The 21,866-nt window shown below is 46.1% G+C and overlaps 3 protein-coding genes and 1 pseudogene across 4 annotated transcripts in view; 2 read left to right on the top strand and 2 right to left on the bottom strand.

The window, feature by feature from the left end:
- The window catches only part of LOC146975223 (uncharacterized), a 30,136-nt pseudogene extending 24,707 nt beyond the window's left edge, over positions 1-5,429 (top strand). The window contains exons 6-9 of the transcript XR_015037405.1: positions 41-214; positions 306-479; positions 2,933-2,979; positions 4,881-5,429. The product of XR_015037405.1 is annotated as an uncharacterized LOC146975223 (transcript). The remainder of the gene's footprint in view (positions 1-40; positions 215-305; positions 480-2,932; positions 2,980-4,880) is intronic.
- LOC146975212 (protein NLRC3-like) overlaps positions 1-21,866 on the bottom strand; it is a 347,620-nt gene that overhangs the window by 167,535 nt on the left and 158,219 nt on the right. The window lies entirely within an intron of this gene.
- Positions 3,642-21,866, bottom strand: part of LOC146975210 (stonustoxin subunit beta-like) — a gene marked incomplete at its 5' end in the record, with an annotated part of 195,007 nt that continues 176,782 nt past the window's right edge. Inside the window, one exon of the mRNA XM_085794572.1 lies at positions 3,642-3,802. The remainder of the gene's footprint in view (positions 3,803-21,866) is intronic.
- LOC146975222 (uncharacterized) lies at positions 12,910-19,190 on the top strand. Its single transcript, XM_085794370.1, has 6 exons — positions 12,910-13,311; positions 14,563-14,676; positions 14,818-15,020; positions 16,919-17,039; positions 17,203-17,380; positions 19,028-19,190. Exons 1-6 carry the CDS (start codon positions 12,931-12,933, stop codon positions 19,108-19,110), a joined length of 1,080 nt encoding a protein of 359 aa, XP_085650496.1. The 5' UTR covers positions 12,910-12,930; the 3' UTR covers positions 19,111-19,190.

Below are 21,866 nucleotides of genomic sequence, written 5' to 3'. Positions count from 1 at the left end.
TATTGAGAATGTGAGTGTTTTTCCTTGAATTCCTCTTCAGCCTGAGCAGCTGTGACCTCTCAGAGAGAAGCTGTGAAGCTCTGTCCTCAGTCCTCAGCTCCCAGTCCTCTAGTCTGAGACACCTGGACCTGAGTAACAACAACCTGCAGGACTCAGGAGTGAAGCTTCTGTCTGGTGGACTGGAGAGTCCACACTGTAGACTGGAGACTCTCAGGTGAGGATCCATCCAGCTGTTTATCTGATGCCACTTGAACACAGCAGCAGGTGTTGACAGAGGGTTCCTGTGTGTTGTTGTGTGTGTTCAGTCTGTCAGGATGTCTGATCACAGAGGAAGGCTGTGCTTCTCTGGCCTCAGCTCTGAGCTCCAACCCCTCCCATCTGAGCGAGCTGGACCTGAGCTACAACCATCCAGGAGCCTCAGGAGTGGAGCTGCTGTCTGCTGGACTGGAGGATCCAGACTGGAGACTGGACTCTCTCAGGTATGGAGAGGCTGCTGCAGCCACACACACTGTCTGATAGAGGAGGAGGAGCTGGAACATTTTCTATGGCCCCGTTCACACCTGGTATTAACATCTGGCTCAGGTGATCCATGCATTGATGACATCAGATCCCATCACTCAGACCATATCCAGAGGTGGTGTAGGCCACACTGAAGCTCCGCCCACCACTGACGTCCTCTGTCACAGTCTGACTCGTCCCAACACAGTTTATACTGAAGCCAAATCTCAGAGTGTTTCAAACATGAGCTGTGCAGCTTTCATCAGTCACAGTGATGAACTACTGGGATCAGGAGTTTCTCCTCATGATGACTTCAGTGTCTTCCATGAAGAGTGTAGTGAACAGTGTTTGTGGCTGAATGTGTGTGTGCTGACTCCAGATCAGATGAAGCCACAAAGTGGGTCCTTAATGAAAGTCTCCAGCAGCTGGAGCTTCACTTCCTGTCTGAGTCCATGTGCTCTGAGCTGAGCCTGCTTCTCTCTGCTCTACAGTTTCTCTGCTTCCTCTGGACTCTGACTTCAAGTCCTGTCAAAATGTGTGGACAGGTTTGATGGAGCTCAGGACTGGTCCTGAGGACGGCTGCTTTATTCCACATGATGTGACTGATCTCAGTGAGTCAATGTGTTGCAGCTGATCTGTGTGAAGAGCAGAGAAGAACAGAGTCATTGATCATGAGATCCTGATCTGTCCTGTCACTGTGATCAGATGGTTTCTATTAGAGCTCCTTCATCCACTCACTGCTGCTGTGGCTCCTGTGGAAACCTGCTCACAGCCTCATTCTTCAGCTTCCTGTGGAGTTTTCTTCAGACAAACACAAGTTGTGTTCACACTCAGTGTTTCTCACTAAACTCACTGGGTCTCATTCATGAAACGTGAGCAGCACGGATTTGTGTGTAAACCCTGAGCAGCGCAAATTTACGTGGATTTCCGCATTCATCAATCTTTTAGTAGTGCTGATTTTTTCGTAGCTACTCACAAAATCTACACCTGCTCCGGACTGTGTGTAGCGCTTGTGTAAATGTAGGAATGCAAATAAATACTGCTTGTCACTGTTGAAAATTGCAATTTTAATCCGTATTACTCTCTCTCATGTTCAAAATACGCCGACGCCTTTGAAACACGTAATTTAAACATGACAAACAATTCGAAATATTTGGAGAGAGAGACATTTTAGGGATCGGACACGCACAAACACGTCAAGGCTCCATCTAATGATGATAATAATCTGATATAAAACCGGAAAAAACTTTTTTGTGTTGCTACACGCTTGGTGGACGCACACTTCACCCTGCGCAGCAGCGCAGTCGGCACCGGTTTGGATGGAGCTGTGACAGACGGCTGGTGCTTCTGTAACAATACAACCTGCCTATATAACTTCATGTGTTGATCCAACCATGCTCCTCTACAGCTGAGGCTGTGAAGAGCCGCCTCCTCCCGTCGCTGCTGTAGCTCTGTAGTTGGGTTTTTTTTTCATGTTTCATATCGAACTATTCTGGCTTTACTTCTTAAACGGTTCTTTAATAAACCAAGGATACTTAATTCACTAAATCTGTTTCTTCCCTCCACGCCTTTGACCTGTCCCAGTCACACCACTACTAACAGAAGATAATTAAATATTTTTTCTGGACTCCACTGCTCCCAAGATGACTTCGATCCGCGATCTCTCTCTTTTTTTTCTCTCTCCCTCTTTCCTTGATTGCGTCATGGCCGCAGGTGAACAGGATGCACCTACCTCCTAATATGGTGGTCAGGATCTCCTTATATGGCTATTCATGTATGGAGATCTATGCTAATTGCTGATCACCAGGGGCGTGTTGTTAGTTTACGATGGGTTGGTGTTCATCATCTTTACACACGTGTTTACGATCAAATCTGAGTTTCCCGCACTGTTCATGAATCTGGAGTAGAGTTTTAGTAGAGTGAGCTTTTATGTGCAAATCTACACACAGATTTACTCACGTTTCATGAATGAGACCCACTGTGTGTTTCACTGAGCTCTAACAAACGTGTTGAGTGTGTTTCCTTCCTCATCAAACACTGAAACCATCCACTGTTCACAGCTGCACTCTTCTTCTTTCCTGGCGCATTGTGGGATATCTGGGCTGGTCAGCTCCACCTTTTGTGTCTTCATCTTCTTTGCTGTGACGTGTGTTTGTGCAGCTTGAGAGTCAGAGAGTGAAAGTGTGTGTCTCACACTGCAGTGACATCACATGGAGAAAAGACATGATGAAGTGTTTCCTCCTCGTCTCCTCCTGCTCTGTATCATCACTAGATAAAGACTCCAGCTCCTTCTTCTCTGTGCTCAGTGTTCATCCATACATACCAGCCTCCATGTGAACACAGTGATAAAACAGTGTGTGTGTGAGAGCCATGTAATGTCCATGTGTGCATGCTGACAGAGAAGGTGCTGCTCTGACCCCCCTCCTCCTTTCAGGGTGGAGCCTGCTGGAGTCCCATGGTTGACACCAGGTCTGAGGAAGTGTAAGTCTGTTTTTACTTTGATTCATGGAAACAAAGCAGCACATTCAACCATCTTCACACTGTCACATCACTGACCTCATGAGTCTTCATCAAACTCTCAATAACTGATTTAGGAATTTATTCATTTAAAACAGGGACAATGCACAAAAACATTACAGTAATCTTGTAAAACAAGAGAAGATGCCTTGAGCCAGGTTGTAGCAACATTTGCTAATTTCCACCTGTAATCCCAGGGCAAGTAAGAAACAGACAGATAACAATATATTAAGAATGTTGAATAAAAGTGATATGATCTGAAATATTTTTAAAAATAGACAGAGTAAACTAGCAAAGGCAGGGAACAAGAGCGCCAAATCATGAAATGCAAAATAGAGTTAAATGAACAGCACATACTCTCTCTTATTCTCATCACACATTCAAACATACGGAAGCCCTAAAGGGCCAAGTCCGTATAAATTTTTTTATCTCCTTCCCCATCCTCACTCTCATCTAATAACCACACTCATACACATATTAATGACCAGACACATTTACATACACACTCACATGTAACTTAACAATGTGTACAACTACACTAAACTATAAACTGTTTTCTTGTCTGTAACAACATCTGTGGCACGTCTGTCCGTCCTGGGTGAGGTATCCCTCCTCTGTTGCTCACCCTGAGGTTTCTCCAATTTCTCCCCGTTAAAAGGGTTTTCTATGGAGTTTTTCCTCAGTCGATGTGAGGGTCTAAGGGCAGAGGATGTTGTTGTGATGCCATGTAAAGCCCTTTGAGACAAACTGTTTGTAAAAACGGGCTATACAAATAAAATTGCCTTGCCTTGCAAGCTTGCTTACTAAGTAACCTGCCCTTTGATAAGCATGGAAATGTATAGGAATTTGTACATAAGATAAATTCTGTGGGAAGGACATTCCACTGATTCATGGTCACACATGAAAAAGAAGATTTTTATTTTTATTTTTTAACCAAATTGAGTTCTATGTTGTGGGATGCTACACTGACCCCTTGTAACAGATTGAGTTACTCGTGCTGTATTTTCAGAGCAGAGTGTAACAAACTTTTTCAAAGGGGAGCATAAGCACTGTAAATGATTTTGTGAAGTACACGAATATTTGAGTGTATTATCAAGTTTTCAGAACTCAAAATATCATATTTAGCAAGTACATGACAATGATGATAATGCCATGGTTTTTCTGGTGATGGTCTTGAGGCTACTTTTATACTGGGCCGGTTCTAGGCAGGCATATATGAGGGGGCAGTCAGAAATATGAAGGGGGTATCATGTGAACACATCATGCTCCAGCACTTTTTTTCTCCGTGCTTATAGTAACTTTATTGAATTGGGTTGTTGGCTATGTGTCCAACCCCAACCTGGAGAAGTGGATTGCACTTTGTCAGGCCTCTGCCTTCAGACCTGTCTAACGGGGCCGGGGCTGCCAACCAGGGTCTTAGAGCCCAAATTTGTTACCGTCGTAATGCAAAGAGCCACATTATATGGGGAGTTAGGGGTGCATATACCTGAAGATGCATTGCAAATCCAGAGGGGTGAAAAAGGTGAGTAGCTAAACCCCTGTAGGGGGGTCTGGGGGCATCCCCCCCAGAAAATGTTTGTGATTTTAAAATGTGAGTGAAGCATTCTGGTGTACTCTGAGAAGAGGAGGGGGGGGGGGGGGGGGGGGGGTCAAGATTTATACATTTTTTGAGTATATTAAAATGTGCTTTCTCAACTTCTAAAATTTGGATTTGAGGGGGCAACACATTTATTTGTTGCCCCTGCGTAGAGCCGGCCCTGCTTTTATACAATGACTCTAATGGTCTCATAACTGTTTTACTTGCCTGAGACCAGGATGTGATCGCATGATCAATAACTGCAGCTGTGTCTTGTTCTCTCCATCAGATTCCTGTCCACTCACAATCGACACAAACACAGTGAACACAAAGATCAAACTGTCTGACAACAACAGGAAGGCGACACATGTGAAGGAGGAGGATCAGCCATATCCTGATCATCCAGACAGATTTGACCAGTGTCCTCAGCTGCTGTGTTCAACTGGTCTGACTGGTCGCTGCTACTGGGAGGTCGAGGGGAGAGGAGACGTTGATATATCAGTGAGTTACAGAGGAATCAGAAGGAAAGGAGAGAGTAGAGACTGTTTGTTTGGATGGAACGATCAGTCCTGGAGTATGTACTGCTATGAGGATGATGATGGTGGTTACAGAGTCTGTCACAATAACAGACTGACACGTTTCTCCAACTCCTATGACTTTAACAGAGTAGCAGTGTATGTGGACTGTCCTGCTGGCTCTCTGTCCTTCTACAGAGTCTCCTCTGACTCACTGATCCACCTTTGCACCTTCAACACCACCTTCACTCAACCTCTGTATCCTGGGTTTGCATTTGGACTCTACAGTTCTGGTTCCTCAGTGAGTCTGTGTTGAGTAAACCAGAGTCTCCTCCTGTCACAGAAACCTTCTCAATCAGTACGTTTACATGACACTTGAAAAAAACGAATTATTGCCTTAATCCGACTATAACTGGACAACTGAAGTGCATGTAAACACCTTAGTCCGACTGAAATCGGAGTTGGAGAACTCCGATTAAGACACCCAGTAATGCGATTGGAATTCGATTTTCTCCATCATGTATACACCTTAGTCGGAGTAGAACTGGACAACGCATGTGCGCATGCTCCACAACCATAGAGACGGCACCAAGTGGAGCAGAGAAGCCGCCTGAACCCAGCAAAGTAAAGAAAAAAACAACGTCAGCGCCGATTCAATGCATTTCACACAGCGTGACCAGCATGAGTGATTTATTTTAAAAGAGAGAAAGAGAAAGAGAGAGAGAGAGAGGAAGAGAGGAAGCCCGTATCCTATTCTCAGCGCGAATCTGGCCCAGACTGGCGCGTCTGGTCGGGAACTGCAGTTGAGAATGTATTATTAAGCTTACTAAGTTGTTTATATTCAGTATTTTATGAGGTGACAGAAAAGTCAGCAGGACAGGGGGCGTATTAACCGTTAATATAATACATCCATGGTATTAATCCGCTGAAACAACGGGTGACGCCGCATGAGGGGGCGGACCCCGTCAGTTATTCGATTTTCTCAGTTGCATGTAAACTGGGACAAGGACAAAAGTCCGACTTGACGCCAAAATCTAATTTTGAGCATAGCTCGATTAAGCTCTGCATGTAAACGTACTGACTGTTGAACAGACAGTTCAGTCTCTACATGTCTGTCTGTGTCTCTCACTCACGTTTTCACATTCATGGATTAAATCAGCTGATTTCTTTAAACTCTTCTCAGTGATTCTTGTAAACTTCTTCCTCTTCCTTTAGAGATGGAAGCGTTGATTATTACAGGACAAAAACCACGGTGACTTTTACTCAGCTGCTGATGAAGGACGAGGCCTAATATCACCAAGCTAAAAGTCTCTGAGAAACACATTTTAAACAAATTCACTGTTCATGTTCAAAGTTACAGGCTGTTTGCAGGGGTGCAAACTTGTCACCTTTCGGCGAAATTCGCCGTTTTGGATCCCAAACGGGTCATTTGTGTGATTCGTGTAAATCCGCAATAAAAAAAAATTTGACGAGGGGGGGGGTCCGGCGAGACGAGACGAGCCGAGCCAATGCACCTGTCTCTTTAAGACGCGTGCACCTTATCTGGATGAAACAAGGGGGCAGTTGTCGGTCTGAGAAGTGAAGCTCACTTCCGCGTTCAAAAAACTGCAATCCCCTCGGATTCCTCTGGGGGCTGGTGTCAGAAGGGAGCATTCCCCATAGACCCCCATGTTAAAATCGCCGACTTTACATCCTCAGTAAACATGTTAAAAGCCTGGTGTCAGAACGTTTTTTCGTCTCAATCGATAGCTTCTACCCCTGCACACACTCTGAGGGGGGTGAATTTTTTTTTAACTCTATAGTTTTACTGTTATTAGGTTAAAATTCTGGCCAATCAGGGCGCGGAAAGGTTGAGTGACAGGTCCGAGCAGCTCCGTGGACAGCTGCTTCGAGGCCAGTGGGCGGGTTCTCGGCCGGCCAATCCAACATGGCGCTGTTCAGGCCGCCATATTTGAGTCACAAAAACAACTCCCCAAAACCAATGGGTGACGTCACGGACGCTACGTCCATTCTTTTTACAGTCTATGGGATGAAAACAAGTGGTGGCAGCGCTGTTCTTATGTCCAGCAATACACACCTGAAGCTTCACTAATAATACTAACTAACTAACGCGACTGCCACAGTTGTTAGATTTAATCACGAGTTTAACCAGCCAGTGGTAAACCCAGGGCTATGTCGCACTGTACAGCCCAGCTACATCAAAACATGCCTGTGCTAAGAATTAATCTGCCCTGTAGCATGGCTGCTATGGGTAAACAAGAAGAAGAAGCAGAGCAGTGTATCAGCTGGTCACTTGTGGAAACGTTTGTGAGCATGGCGAGTGAAAGAGTCGGAGCTAGAAGATGCAGCAGCGTTGTATAGGTGCTGTATGGGACCGCGTGTGTGTGATGACCGCGATCGCGACCAATTAGCGATTTAGCGCGTTTAGCATTTATTAGCGCTGCAGCGCGACCTGTGCAGCAGCAGCAGCAGCAGCAGGAGGAGGAGGAGCAGGTTGACTGACTGTGGCAGGACACCTCTGCCTCTGTTTCACTTTCACTTGCTGGTAAATAATGTGGTTGTAAAAGTAGTAGGCTAAAGTTAAATTATTTTGTATGCACTAATTAAAGGGGCAGAGCTTTAAGAGACATTTTAGCTTTTATATTTTATAAGATATAATTTTTGTAAGAACCACAATTAATAAATATAGGTTATATATTTCTGTGAATATCTAATTGTTCTCAGCATTTGTTAGCTAACTTTCTTTGCCCAATAAATTAAAACATGTTGGAACTATCAGTGTCTCCTCCCTTGCAGCCAGAATCTCACCTACTTTTAACCTCAGACTGTCACAATGATGTATCAGATGTCAGACTGCCTCAATCTTTCAGTTTTAACCTAAATATACAAGACATGATTGATTTTCCCAACGATCAAAGTAGCCTATACCAAACCGAGCCGAAAACCATGACCACAAAACCGTGAACCTAACCGAAAAGTGGATTTTGTGAACCGTTCACCCCTAGTAAATATATCACGCCTGTTATATAAAAATTAGTTGTTTGTCTTTGAAGACCCTCTTCACATGTTTCAAAACCAAACACAGAGAGACAGATTGTGCAGGTTTAACACGAGCAAAAGCTGTGAAAACTGTGTAAATCTGGACCCTAGTCTCATGCTAAAATTGACTGTAAATTCACCTTAAAAGTTGTTGTTTTTTTAAATTTCACGGGGGTGCATGCCCCCGGACCCCCCTAGGGGGGTCGGTATCTTGTCACCTTTTTTACCCCTGATGAGTTTGCACCCCTGTGTTTGTGAGCTGGTCACAGGTAAACAGGCACAACAAGAAACACAACTGGAAACAAAAATACTATAAGAGACTTTCATTTATCCCACTTGTTAGGCGACTACAGATAGAACTACGATGGCTGCCGAGAGGCTAAGTGAGGAAACTTGCCGGACGCGCTTCTTGTAGGCTACAATAAAAACTGGGCCCCAAATAAATGTTGAATTCTCATGTTTATTAAAGTCTAAAAACAAACAGTGAAACAACCCTACAGGTATCTAAAAAACCTCCAAAAAACAGTGTAAATTAGCGTAACAAGCGAGCGGTCAGCAAAGTAGGAAATCAGGCAAATGCTTGAGTTTAATTATAAATGCATATAACTTCAATACATATAAATAATAACACAAACAAGTGTGAGAATACAGTGGCTGCATTGACAAATACACCAAAGTTATCAAACCATTCTAAATACATTGACGTGACCTCAAAAGTCACAATTTTTAAGTTGTTTTTCACGTTTTACATACCTGTGGAACAGTAAGAAAGTGTCTGACTGTCTCAAACACCATTTTATTCTGCCTCCTAGTGTATGGGAATGGGATGGGCTTGAGTCAGGAGTTTCTCACTGAACCTGGTATCACAGTGCCACCTATGGTCACAAAGTGGAATGACAACAAAATGACCTGTATGGGAGTCTGACTCAGGATGTAACTGAAATAAATGAAAATAAAGAGAAAGAAGAAAATAAAAAATAAGGTGTGTGTGTGTATGACATCCTACTAATGAGAGGCTCTTTTTTCTGCCCTCTACATATAACGTGAAGAGGCTGAGAGAGACGTTTACCCTGACTTGTTGTGTCCTGTTTGTTAAGAACCAATAAAACCATTTAATAATAAAAGTGTCAACCCTCATGTTGAATAACCTCTGTCCTCACACTGTCAATGAGACCAAGGAGCCACAGTCAGCGAGAACAACTTTATTTAAAAATATCAAACGTCACTAAATCACATTTCAGTCTGAACAGTTTTTACACTGATATGAATATTTATCTGATAGAAACAATGAGCTTCATAGTTGATGTGAGCAGCTGCTGCCTCCTTCTCCTCACTTCTTCTTGGTGTACTGCAACCACAGAGAGGACAGACTGACGTGTGTTGGTCTGTCTGACAATATTATTATTATTATTATTATTAATAAACTCAATTTATCTAGAATCCAGTCAGCGTCTGTTATCGCTCTCTGGATGATCATCTGGATCCTCTCTGGGTCATCCTCATCTGAGTGACTGGTGTAACCCTGGAAACACAAACTCATCAATCAGGACACTTTATTAATAATATTATCATCATGATTATCATTATTATTTCTCTGGTTTGAGTTTTTCCAGTGTTTCTTTCCTTCATTTTTAAAATCTAAATGGAAGAATTGGACGTTTTGGACGAGAATAACTGATAATAATGAAAATAATCCTCAATTTCAGACTTAATCCTGGATTTTCTCTGGTTTTCCTGATCTGTGTGTGAATGTGTGAATGCAGCAGCAGCAGCAGCAGCAGCAGCAGCAGCAGCAGCAGCAGGGACCTGAGGAGATCAGACAGGCGATCAGTCATTGTAGTGGCTGTTTGTGGAAACTAAGAAAAGCTTCAAATCAAACTTTAAACCCTAAAGAATCAAAGGGCCACTGCTGCACCATGGGTCGTGGTGTAGACAGCTGAGAGAAACATCATGACCATGCAAAGTCCAGTTTTAACTACAAATGTGGTTTATTTGACCAGAAAGGAGCAAGAAAAGAACAAAACAAAACAAAACCCATCAGCCCACCCAGGTGCATGCTGGTCCCTCACTGCAGCCCTACACATTTATTCTCTGGTGACGTGATCAAATGAAATAAAACACCAATAATAAACAGGAAAACACCTGAACTACACAAATAATAAACTAACAGAATCTGATCGGAGTTAAATCAAATAAATCAATTCAGGAAAATCAGATCTAAACTAAATATTAAAGTAAACAACACTAAATACAAACAATGAATAAATAAACAGCTGCTACAGTTTGTGTTTGTTGACGTGTGTTTACTACTGCTGGCTGTCAATCAAACCTCCCTCATGGATAATAACCTGTAGTGACATCATCATCATCATCATCATCACTGTTACTTTAATGTTTTCCTCCACATGATGTTGAAGATGAAATGACAGTGACAGTAGTGACTCCTCCCTCCCACCGTAGCCCCACATATTTATTCTCTGGTGCCCCGACGTGGAGAAATGAAATAAAAACACAAAGAACAAACAGGAAAACAAACGACAAACTCACTGAACACTAACAACATCTGATCAGGATCAAATCAATCAATCAATTCAGGATCATCAAATCTAAACTCAACACTAAACACGACCAATAAACATGTGACATCATCAGACTGATCATCAAGCCAGTCTGCAGCTCTGATGATATTTCTCCCTCCTCTTCCTGACAGTTGTCTGGTTCTTGTCAGTAGTTTTAGCAGCAGCAGGTCGGTGGTTCCCAGCTGCCACCACAGGGGGGCAGTAATATGGGTTAGGGTTATTAGGGGATGGCAGTAAGAACAGAGGGGAGTCCCGTCTTCATGTGTCCGTGTCCCGCCTGTTTGCAGCTGTTTCCGGCTTCAGTCTGTTTCTCCAGCTCGTCTCTTCAGGTAGGAACCCACTCTTATCTCCAGTGTGATGTGTTTGTGTGACTCTACAGAGCAGCGGGAGGAGTTTTAGTTAATGTTTTTACCAGTTTATTACTAATGTTGCGGTGAACATTTCATAACCTCCCGTTCACTTAGGTCGGACCTACTCTACTAAAAAGGCTGCGTCTTACACAGTTACAGCTCGACTCGGTCTTTTCCCTCTGCAGCTCAGTTCTTCATAATAAAGTTGTTAAAAAAGAAAAAAAAAAAAAAAAAAGTAAAATGTGATAATAATTTACAGATGTTGACGACTCCCGTGGGCTACTTTTTCTAAAATAAAAAATAATCAAGAAACAACTTAAAAAAAAAAAAAAAAAAAAAAAAAAAAAAAAAAAGCTCAGTTCTTCATAGTTCCTCCTCAGTGGGGGCGGGGGCTCTTTTTTCTCTCCTCTCGTCAGCTCCAAACTCACTCGTCTGCAGTTCGATGACGGACCACGGCTGGTTTTCATTTAACTCGGGTGACAGAATAATAACAGTCTCGGTACAGATTAGTAGATGCTGTTGTCGATGGGTTTTTAAAAAATAAGCGGGATTGTTTCTCATGTCGGACGTAGCACTCGTGACGACACTCTGGCCAATCAGTGGCCAGCAGTCGGTTGACGTCACATTTTAGTATCGACTTGGCTCGCTTGGGCACTTTCAAAACAGTACCAGGTACTGGTAGGGCTGGTGGAAAAGCAGAAGAGCCGAGGAGAGTCACACTGGGTGGAAAAGGGCCAATAGAGTGTAGCAACCTACCCCCCGTTCACTTTACTTACTTTGGCCGGACTTCCAGTGTAACTCAAGCAGTCAGTCACTGTGAAATTTGAGAAACTTAGGGTTTAACTTCTGAATAATTTTAAGTAGGAGCAGTTATATAAGCTTTATTTCAGACACGGGTCCATATCAGTGATATGACAGTGAATGTAATACTGTGGCCTACAATAAACAAGTGCTTTTGCAGTTGTTGTGACAGTCATTTTTTTTTGCACGTATCAGCAGCAAAGCTTCACCCATATTCCTGGGTTTTATTATGTTTTCTCTTGTAATTGTATGATTTGGAATAATAATATGTTGAGAAATGTGCCTATAGGGCTCCACTGATGTCTATGGGGAAACCAAGCCATACCCCGTACTGTGTGAAAGACCCAGTATTTTAAAATGTACGGACAACAATCAACCCCTATCGTACCAAGTTTTTTAATCTATAGCTCTTTGTCAGCAGATAGGCTACAAGTGATTCAAACATGACAGCGGACAAGTGTTAGACAAAGTTTTAAAATGCCGCAATTTCACATGTATGTCTATTGCCAACTCAATCTACTGTATACTATCAGGTTTTTTTTCTAAATGAAGAAGCGGTATGTCTATCAACTCATGGGGGCATGTCAACATGTTCTGACATCCACTCATAGCAGAAAGTTACAGGACAGGGTTGATGCTTAGTCCCACTGAGCATGCAAGAACAGTGCTGCTATAAAAATAATAAAAAAAAAGCCAGCTCACCTGTAACTGCCCTGTTGTTGGGGTCACTGATGTGGACCATGTTGTTGTTTATTTACAGTTGATGAGGAGTTTGTGTACTGGCCTTATTACCAGTGTTTGTTGTGATGCAGTATTTAGTGTTGTGTGTTGATAGAAATGTGTCAAATGTAAACATGTTAATACCGATGTGGCAGAGAGACTGGATACAGAGTCTGTCCCGTGTTTTCAGGGTCATGACCTCAGCAGCAGTTTGAATCACATTCATTGAATAAAGTAGACGGCGGCCGGCGGGGGAGCTTTATACACACCAGTGTTTGATGTGTAGCAGGGGGTGGGGCTTATACTCACCTGTGTTTGATGTGTAGCAGGTGAACATGGAGCATCGCACCAACAGCAGAGGAGCGGATGAATACTTTGTGAGGAGGCGACACCTGGAGCTGCTGAAGCTGAAAGAAGCAGCTGCAGACTTTAACCGGAGAGACCCGGTTCATCGGATCCGGCCCTACATCTTCAAGGAGTCGGTCCCAGCCTGGCCCCGGGCCAAGCTGCACGTGTCTCACCTAAAACACGACACGAATGAGGTCGGTTTACGGGGGATCCAGAGAGACGGAGGCTTCAGGGGCATAGAGCGGCTGCAGTGGTGGAGTCTGGCTGTGAAGGTGGGAGACCTGGTCTCAGCTGAGACTCGGCTTCTGGACCAGAACTTACCGCTCTGCACCGAGGACCAGTCCTGGGGCCACCACGACCAGGGCCAGGTCCGGGGCCACAGGGCCTTGGGCCACCACGACCAGGGCCAGGTCCGGGGCCACCGGGCCTTGGGTCACCACGACCAGGGCCAGGTCCGGGGCCACCGGGCCTTGGGTCACCACGACCAGGGCCAGGTCCGTGGCCACCGGGCCTTGGGCCACCACGACCAGGATCAGGCCTGGGGCCACCACGACCAGGGCCAGGTCCGTGGCCACCGGGCCTTGGGCCACCACGACCAGGATCAAGCCTGGGGCCACGACAACCAGGACCAGGCCTGGGACCACGACAACCAGGACAAGGCCTGGGACCACGACAACCAGGACCGGGCCTGGGGCCACCAGGGACGGGCCTGGGGCCACCACAACCAGGACCAGGCCTGGGGCCACCGGGGACGGGCCTGGGGCCACCACAGCCAGGACCGGGCCTGGGGCCACCGGGGACGGGCCTGGGGCCACCACAACCAGGATCAGGCCTGGGGCCACCACGACCAGGATCAGGCCTGGGGCCACCACGACCAGTATCAGGCCTGGGGCCACCACGACCAGGATCAGGCCTGGGGCCACCACAACCAGGATCAGGCCTGGGGCCACCGGGGACGGGCCTGGGGCCACCACGACCAGGATCAGGCCTGGGGCCACCACGACCAGGATCAGGCCTGGGGCCACCGGGGACGGGCCTGGGGCCACCACGACCAGGATCAGGCCTGGGGCCACCACGACCAGGATCAGGCCTGGGGCCACCGGGGACGGGCCTGGGGCCACCATGACCAGGATCAGGCCTGGGGCCACCACGACCAGGATCAGGCCTGGGGCCACCACGACCAGGATCAGGCCTGGGGCCACCACACCCAGGGCCAGGTCCGGGGCCACCACAACCAGGACAAGGCCTGGGGCCACCACAGCCAGGACCAGGCCTGGGGCCACCACAGCCAGGACCAGGCCTGGGGCCACGACAACCAGGACCAGGCCTGGGGCCACCACACCCAGGGCCAGGTCCGGGGCCACCGGGGACGGGCCTGGGGCCACCGGGGACGGGCCTGTGGCCACCACAACCAGGACCAGGCCTGGGGCCACCGGGGACGGGCCTGGGGCCACCACAGCCAGGACCAGGCCTGGGGCCACCGGGGACGGGCCTGGGGCCACCACGACCAGGATCAGGGCTGGGGCCACCACACCCAGGGCCAGGTCCGGGGCCACGACAACCAGGACCAGGCCTGGGGCCACCACAACCAGGACCAGGGCTGGGGCCACCACACAGAGGGCCAAGTCCTGGGGAAGTTTGCCAGCTCCCCGGCCTTCCTGCAGACGTCCAGACTGGGCTCGTACCGCTTCACTCTCTCTGTGGAGGATGTGCTAGAGGCCTACAGCCAGCAGGTGGGTCCGGACCCTTTCCATAGAAACAGATGTGTCTGTGCTGCAGCAACAGACTGTTGACGCTGGGCTGTCTCCATGGAGATGCCCTGCTATGTGATGTCAAACTGCTGTCGTCCACTAACCTTGTGTTGTTGTCTCTAGTTCTGCTGCGGGGCTCGGCCCGTCATGAGGGTGTTCGAGACCGTCCTGTACAAACAGGAAGTGATGTACGTAGTGCTGGTCCACAGCCCGGCCAATCAGAGCTACCAGGACTATCCTCTGCTCAGGGACGACCCGGACGCAGTCTGCGTTTACAGAGACGGATGCTTCATCTGGAGGTGTCAGGCCATGTGTGAGACACACAGGTGAGGTCTTAGTCTCAGGGCGTATTCACACCAGGCTTGTTTCGTTCACTTGAAACAGACATTTCCTTGGTACAGGCTCGGGGAGTAATGGATTACATGTAACGATGTTACGCTATTAGGATACAAAAAAAGGTAACTGAAGTCCGTTACAGACTTACAGTACAGAAAAATTATGTAATCAGTTTACTGGTATATTTGAAAAATTATGTGATTACTTGGCAGGATTACATTTTCAAAATGAACCAGAGCAGACGTATGCACAGTGCAGACGCAAAGCGACACTTAATGACACTTTACAACACATCAAACGACCTTGATCAGTGTGTGTCCCAGTTTCCACACGCTGTCCCATCTCCGTTGTGGTTTGTCTCCGACTGTTGATCAAGCCATCGGCCACGGCTCCGTCTCCAGAGCCCAGAGCAGCTGGAGACTCGAGGTCACGAGATCACAGAGCAGAACCAGCTGATGTGATAACAGCTGTGTATAAAGTGAGATAAACATGTAAAACAACAGATCAATCTGCCTTTCTGACGTTGATTTGCAGTTACACATTACTCTGTGAGTTTTTTACGTTTGTGTTCTTGCAGAACGGATGTTTTGTACCTCTGTTGTTTCGTTGTTTAGTAACAAGTAAAAGTACAAAAAAAATTTGGTCCACACAAGTGACTATGGGACTTTCAGGGTGTGAATAATACGCTCTTAGTAAACTCTATTATAGGGCTGTCAGTTTTTAGAAAAGTGAGGTTTGAACGAATATTGAATGACCCATAATTCGTTTGGATATATTTGAATACCCCCCCCCCCCCCCCCGGCGCCGCAGCACACACAGTCGCGGTGTTTTATTTTGAAGGAGCGCCGCGGACACCACACCAGCGGTTGATATGGGCACAGAAAGTAAACTGGCTCAGTTTCTCGGCTCTTTGCGGCTACTCGTGGCCCTTCCACGTCCGGTGGACGTTCCGTGGCGCTATGCAGGCACTGGGCACTGCAGTCAAAGACGGTAAATAGAGAATTTTTGCTGCAGCCGACATATCGAGCAGGTCATTACCGCTTGAATACGAACTTTTCATCCCACATTCGAACGAATATTCGAATATTCGATATTCGAACGAATATTCGAATGTCAAATAAAAAGTGACAGCCCTACTTTATTATCCCCATCTGGGGCAATTTGTTGTACAGCCAGCAGAAATTCACTGTAGTAGGGTTGTGCCGATTGGCGATCCAATCGTCTATCAGCGATTGGAAGGACGATCGGCGATGTTTTGTTTTCTTGCCGATTTTACACACTCACATACTCGCTACTTTCTTTTTATTGATCCAATGCACAATCTGTTTGTTTTGTTTTAATGAAGCCGCTTCTCTGGCTGCTTCCAACAGATACTCTGTCAAATGACAGTGTTTTCTAACCCAATCAAATGCAGCCACTGGCGACGTCCAATCAGACGGAGCCAGGTAGTCATATGACCGCACACAAAATCTCTGTGGTAAACAGGGTGGCCACTCCGCCTCAAATTTGAGGAAACACGTTTAGCTGGTGTTGTGGCTGTGACTAGGCTGCCAGTGCCGACGCCAGCCCTGTAACTGTATGTCACAGCCCGACGAGGTGTTCACTGATATGCCACAAATAAATTACGTCCGCCATGAATAGATTTTTCGGCACAAATGAACTTTTGAATCTGTTGGTCCTGCTCATGTGGCGGTCACCAGATGGCAGCAGTCTGTACTGGGAGGACAGCAGGTGACTGGAGTCAGAGATAACTTCTGCTTTCCTGGAAGCGTCTGCACCAACACAACATGAACACAACCTGAATGTGCAGAGCACAGGATCATTGAACATAGACTGAACTCAGTCTACTCTGTTTTCAAACCCACTGAAGTGAGTCCATGTTGTGCAGGTACCAACTGGTCCAGAGACCCGACAGGAACCAGGTGGAGGCTGTGGAGCTCCCTGAGTCGGATGTAAAGTTTTATGTCTGGGATCATGTGGCCATCGCCCTGCACCTGGAGGACAGACAGGTAATCAGTCAAATTCATATAAGATCAACAGAGACCGGTCCTGGGTCATGATGAATCACAACACCGAAGCGACTCCAACACCTGAACGTCCAGTGAGATCAAACCATGACCGCCTTCTGTGATTCTGCTGGTGCTGAATGAACCTGCTCCGTTCACTTTTCAGGTGCTGAGCTTCGATGATGTCACACTGAGGCGGAGCCTGACGTTCTGCGATTGGGGCGACATTTCGTACCATCACAGCTTTGACCTCATTGAGGAGGCTAATGAGGTGGTGAGGGATCTGTGGCCCTGGTACAAGGCGCCGCTGCAGAAGGAGCGCTCGCTGCAGGAGGCGTTGGCAGGTATCACTTCAGTTCAATTCAATTCAAAAACACAGTCGTCCCGAGGGGGTAATTTAAAAAGAGCACGCATGTAGATTTAAAAGGCAACACATTACAGACTTAAGGACACAGCAGTCAAGGGTCAACAAACGGATTTAAAAAAAAAAAAGAAAAACCACACACACACACACAAAAAAAACCCCACACAAGTAAGTGTTTAGTGTAAGAGTTGTGGAGAGTTTAATCACTGTGGATGGAGAAGGAAGGGAGGGAAAGGGTGATGACGTGATGTCACATACGCAACATAACATGTCATCTTTTTCATTGTGTTTCCTCAACAGAATTTAACTAAACAATAGCTCAATAAACAGTCAAACTCTTGACATGAATAAACATCATTTAAGCCTATAAACAGGGCCCCTGCCTACACGCAGAACACGCACAGTGCGTAGGGCCCCATGGTCCAATAAGGCCCCGTTTTGCACAAAGGATGCGCATATGCACAGCCGTGGGGCAGGAGAAGAGAGATAAGAGAACTTTTGTTTTGTTTTGTAATCTGACACCGCACGCGCCGTCACCAATCGATCTGACCAATCACAAAACAAGAGGAAACTCGTGCTTCTCTCGAAGGTGGGTGTTGAAGTTAGTGCTGGGCCGTATTTAACGGTGCCGTTAACGCCGTTAATGGCCCACCACTAGATGTAAAACTTTGTGGCATAAGCAAGCACTAAACCTCCATGCTCAGCACAGCTGCTGCTGCTACTCAAGAGGTAGGAGGAGAGATGCTGCTAGCCTCCAGTAGATATGGACTGTGGTCTGGAGATGAAAGTCATTTTCCAGCGGCCCTTACCATTTCTTAAATGTCTTGTTAACACCTTTGTTCGCATATGCATTCACCTCTGTTGAAAGGCAGTGGTAAATTTGTCAGTTGTTGGTCGTATTTTCGGCTAAAGTTTATAATCTATTTTATCACCACACAAGGATTTGGCTAATGTTATTTTAATGGATGTAAAATGTCGCCATCTGTTGGTGAATTTAATCTATGACAGGCAGCTTTGGAGGAGATATTAGAGATAAATATTGATAGAAATTAGTGTATTTGATAATTCAGTTGACAGAAGGAACTAAATTTGAATGTAGCTACATTTTGAAATATCAGTCTGTTTGGTAATTAGTAGGCCTATAGGATTGTAGTTGTAGCATTTTAAAATTGATATTAAGTATAGAAGTAGTAGTACTGCCAGTATTAGTGGTTGTAGTTATAATCGATTATAGTAGGGCCCGAAGAAATTTTTTCGCTTAGGGCCCCATTTTGGTCAGAGGCAGCCCTGCCTATAAACAACATTTGTGTAATCCAAGGCATAACGACTGGAGGATCAGAAAAGCATTATTTTCTGTCTATTGAACACCATTCATTTTTTACGCTCCGAAAGTTCCCATGGGGGTCCAGCGGAAGGGGCGGGACTTTGCCACTCTATTGTAAAGTGTTTAAGTGCTCAAGGTTCAGACTTGAGGAGCTGGAGAGCCCTGGGCACAAAGGTGTCTTTCCTCCGCTGTGTCCTGCAGCCAGGACAGCAGAGTCTGCATCCAGGTGACGAGATGTTCCTTCAGTAGGTTCCTGCTGTGACCTCAGTCGGTTCTTCAGCTCTTTCTGCTTCGTCTCCACAGTTCAGGGACTTGGCAACAGAAGGTCCAGGAGGCCGGCGCCTCCACCTCTCCTCCGTCCTCCCTCGTCATCAGGGATTCGATAGTGGAGGTCGTGACACTGAGCGGGGAGGGGGGCACTCTGTGGTTTCCTGAGGCCACCGTCAATGACATCACGGTCCAACTCCCTGACATCATCAGGTCCCACTCTGAAGTGGAGACATCGTCGTCGTCCACGCCAGCGCCCACTACGTCAACAAACATAAGTCTGAGTAATTGAAGCACGACTTCCTGCAGCTTTTCCAGGCAGTGACACGTCTCCACCACAACGTCTTCATCTCTGGTCCCATCACCGGTGTGTGTGTGTTCGGGGGGGGGGGGGGCTCATCGACAATTTTAACCTTTTCTTGAAGAGGTGGATTCTTTTCAGAACAGACGGCCTCAACCTCAGCGAACAAAGGCCGCCTTTTGCTATTTATATGTCACAACATTATCCACCGCTCCATGGATTGATTCCTCACCGGCTTCGTTGAAAACAAATGCACATGGAAGAGAGGAGGGTTAGAGACACAGAGGAGAAGAGACCAGACTTGGAGAGTTCAGTTTTAAAACAAAAGTAAAAATGAGGAAAACAACAAAAAAGAAAAAGAAAATGTTCAGATGTGTCTAATAATATTAATATTAATATATTTATATAATTGAGGGTTAGAGGCCTCTCTCTGGACCTGCAGCCATTTGAATTCTTCTGTAACGGCAAAAGAGCTAAGTTAAAGCCCCTACAAAGACTAGATATGCAAAAGTCTCTGGTTTCGGCTGATGGCAGTGTTTGGGCCGGTACACGGACAAAACGATTTACGGCTCTGCAAGATTTATATGCTTGTGTGAATTACTTTGAACTCTGTTAAGTTTACTAAACCCGTGCAGTCGTCGACAGCAATAAAATCGTAACATTTTCTCTGTTTTTTTTTTTAAAGCCCCAGTATGTAGGAATTACCCCCATCTAGCGGTGTGGTTGCATATCAGAACGTATTCTTGATAATATATTGCGTTCACGTGAACTCGGGCAGACGTCAGACAGACAACAGACGCTGCATGTAACAGGATAAACAAGCGTCTATGTAAACAAGTGGTCCGTCAGCACGAGGTAAAACAATACAGGCAATATGTTGTCATGGTGATGTGGTATTGTTTACCTGACCCACGTTTTACCGTCTTTCTCTCGTGGAGTAAAATGACATCCGGTTGGTTTGCCGACGACGTCATTCAGGTGCCTGACTGCACCTGAATGCAACACCAGTGCCTCCGTCCTTCCTCACACTACACAGTGGTGACAGTTTTAACAGGCCGAGCCCACAGCTCCGCTCAGTTTCCGTGGTTACCTACGGTCACGCTGCCACTCAACGTAAAAAATGGTGATTCAACATGGCAGCCAAGGTTCCGTGCGCTCCCCCTTGTATTCATGGGATGTAGTGACGTCACGTCGAAGGGACCGCCGACCCTCCTCCTGTCGACTCGTGTGTAGTTGTTTTCAACGAGCTTTTGATAATCAATCAGTAGATTGATGAATTATCATGTAAATGTTACGATGTGCGCTTTTACGTAGTCCTGCCTGTCATAAGAGATGACGGTTACGGGACACGTTTGTGTCACGGACTCGCGGTGGCACAGACACAGGCCCGTCCGCTCTGTCCGCTCTGATCGCAGGTTTGGTTCCAGCAGCGGTGAGGGAGGCAGAGAGCCTCCACTCTCCCTCTAACCAGCTACAAGTCATTTTTCTAACATCACAATTAGTCTGAAGCTGGTAAAAATGAAACACAAGGTAAAAATCCTTGATAGTTCTTCTGCCCTGCTCCGCTGATCAGAGCGGCGTCCCTAGCAACGGCCCGTTTTACTTAGCAACGGTCTGTCATACAGAAATAAGAGACCCTAAATGCAGAATCAGTGAGTAATTAATAAAAAAGTAATCAAAATGCAGAATTCAATATATCCATGTTATTAAAAAAAATGTTGTGAGACTTGTCACAGCCCACGCTGCCACTGATAGACTGCCTGCAGTCAACTATTTATTCTATAACTTTACGTCTTTTGGGATGGAATAAAACTGCAGTCCGGGGTTTCTTTGGCGACTGCTATCACAGTCAACAGCACAATATAATCCTGGCATCTTTCAAATAACGTCAATTTTCGGTCTCTTGCTGATTTCCTCCAACTACTCCACTTGTTCTGGTAACGTGACGCTGTGATCTGTGCCCAGATTGCCCTGATTCGGACACAAATATGGCGGCGCAGAAACACAGTGACGTCATGTGAATCTAATGAATATTTGTAACGACTTGTAACAACTCATTCTAAGGTACGAGAAAGCTTTCATTTGTATGCGGGTGTGATTCGACTATAGTGAAATACATACTTATGAAAGCAATATTTGATTTTTGCTAATAAAAAGCCAAATAAGTTACATACCGGGGCTTTAACTTTCAGACTTAAGTGAAGCAAACAGGTGACTCAATTGACGACACAATAAGTCTGGACTTACAACTGTGTGAAGATGACAACTGTGACCCTGAGGTTTCTCCGATTTTTCCCTGTTAAAAGGGTTTTCCATGGAGTTTTTCCTCAGTCGATGTGAGGGTCCAAGGACAGAGAATGTTGCTACGATGCCATGTAAAGCCCTTTGAGACAAACTGTTTGTAAAAACGGGCTATACAAATAAAATTGCCTTGCCTTGCCTGTGTTCAAATAGGATAGTAGCATAAGATCTGTCCACTCCCATTCATTGAAATTGCGGTTTAGGCTGTTTACATCCCACAAAACCGCAATTTCTTAACTGATAACCTGATCATAAGCTGATTATATCTCAGGC

This window comes from Trachurus japonicus, chromosome 13 (genome assembly GCF_045865225.1).
Source record: "Trachurus japonicus isolate A0001 chromosome 13, Traja_1.0".
Taxonomy (NCBI): Eukaryota; Metazoa; Chordata; class Actinopteri; order Carangiformes; family Carangidae; genus Trachurus; species Trachurus japonicus.
The sequence above is the reverse complement of the archived record's forward strand: the minus strand, read 5'-3'. Positions and strand labels throughout refer to the sequence as shown.

Coding starts and splice junctions, on each gene's coding strand:
- LOC146975222 (XM_085794370.1), top strand. CDS start 12,931: ATGGAGCATCGCACCAACAGCAGAGGAGCGGATGAATACTTTGTGAGG. Junction 14,677..14,817: donor TAGAGGCCTACAGCCAGCAG/GTGGGTCCGGAC, acceptor TGTTGTCTCTAG/TTCTGCTGCGGGGCTCGGCC. Junction 17,381..19,027: donor GCTGCAGGAGGCGTTGGCAG/GTATCACTTCAG, acceptor TCGTCTCCACAG/TTCAGGGACTTGGCAACAGA.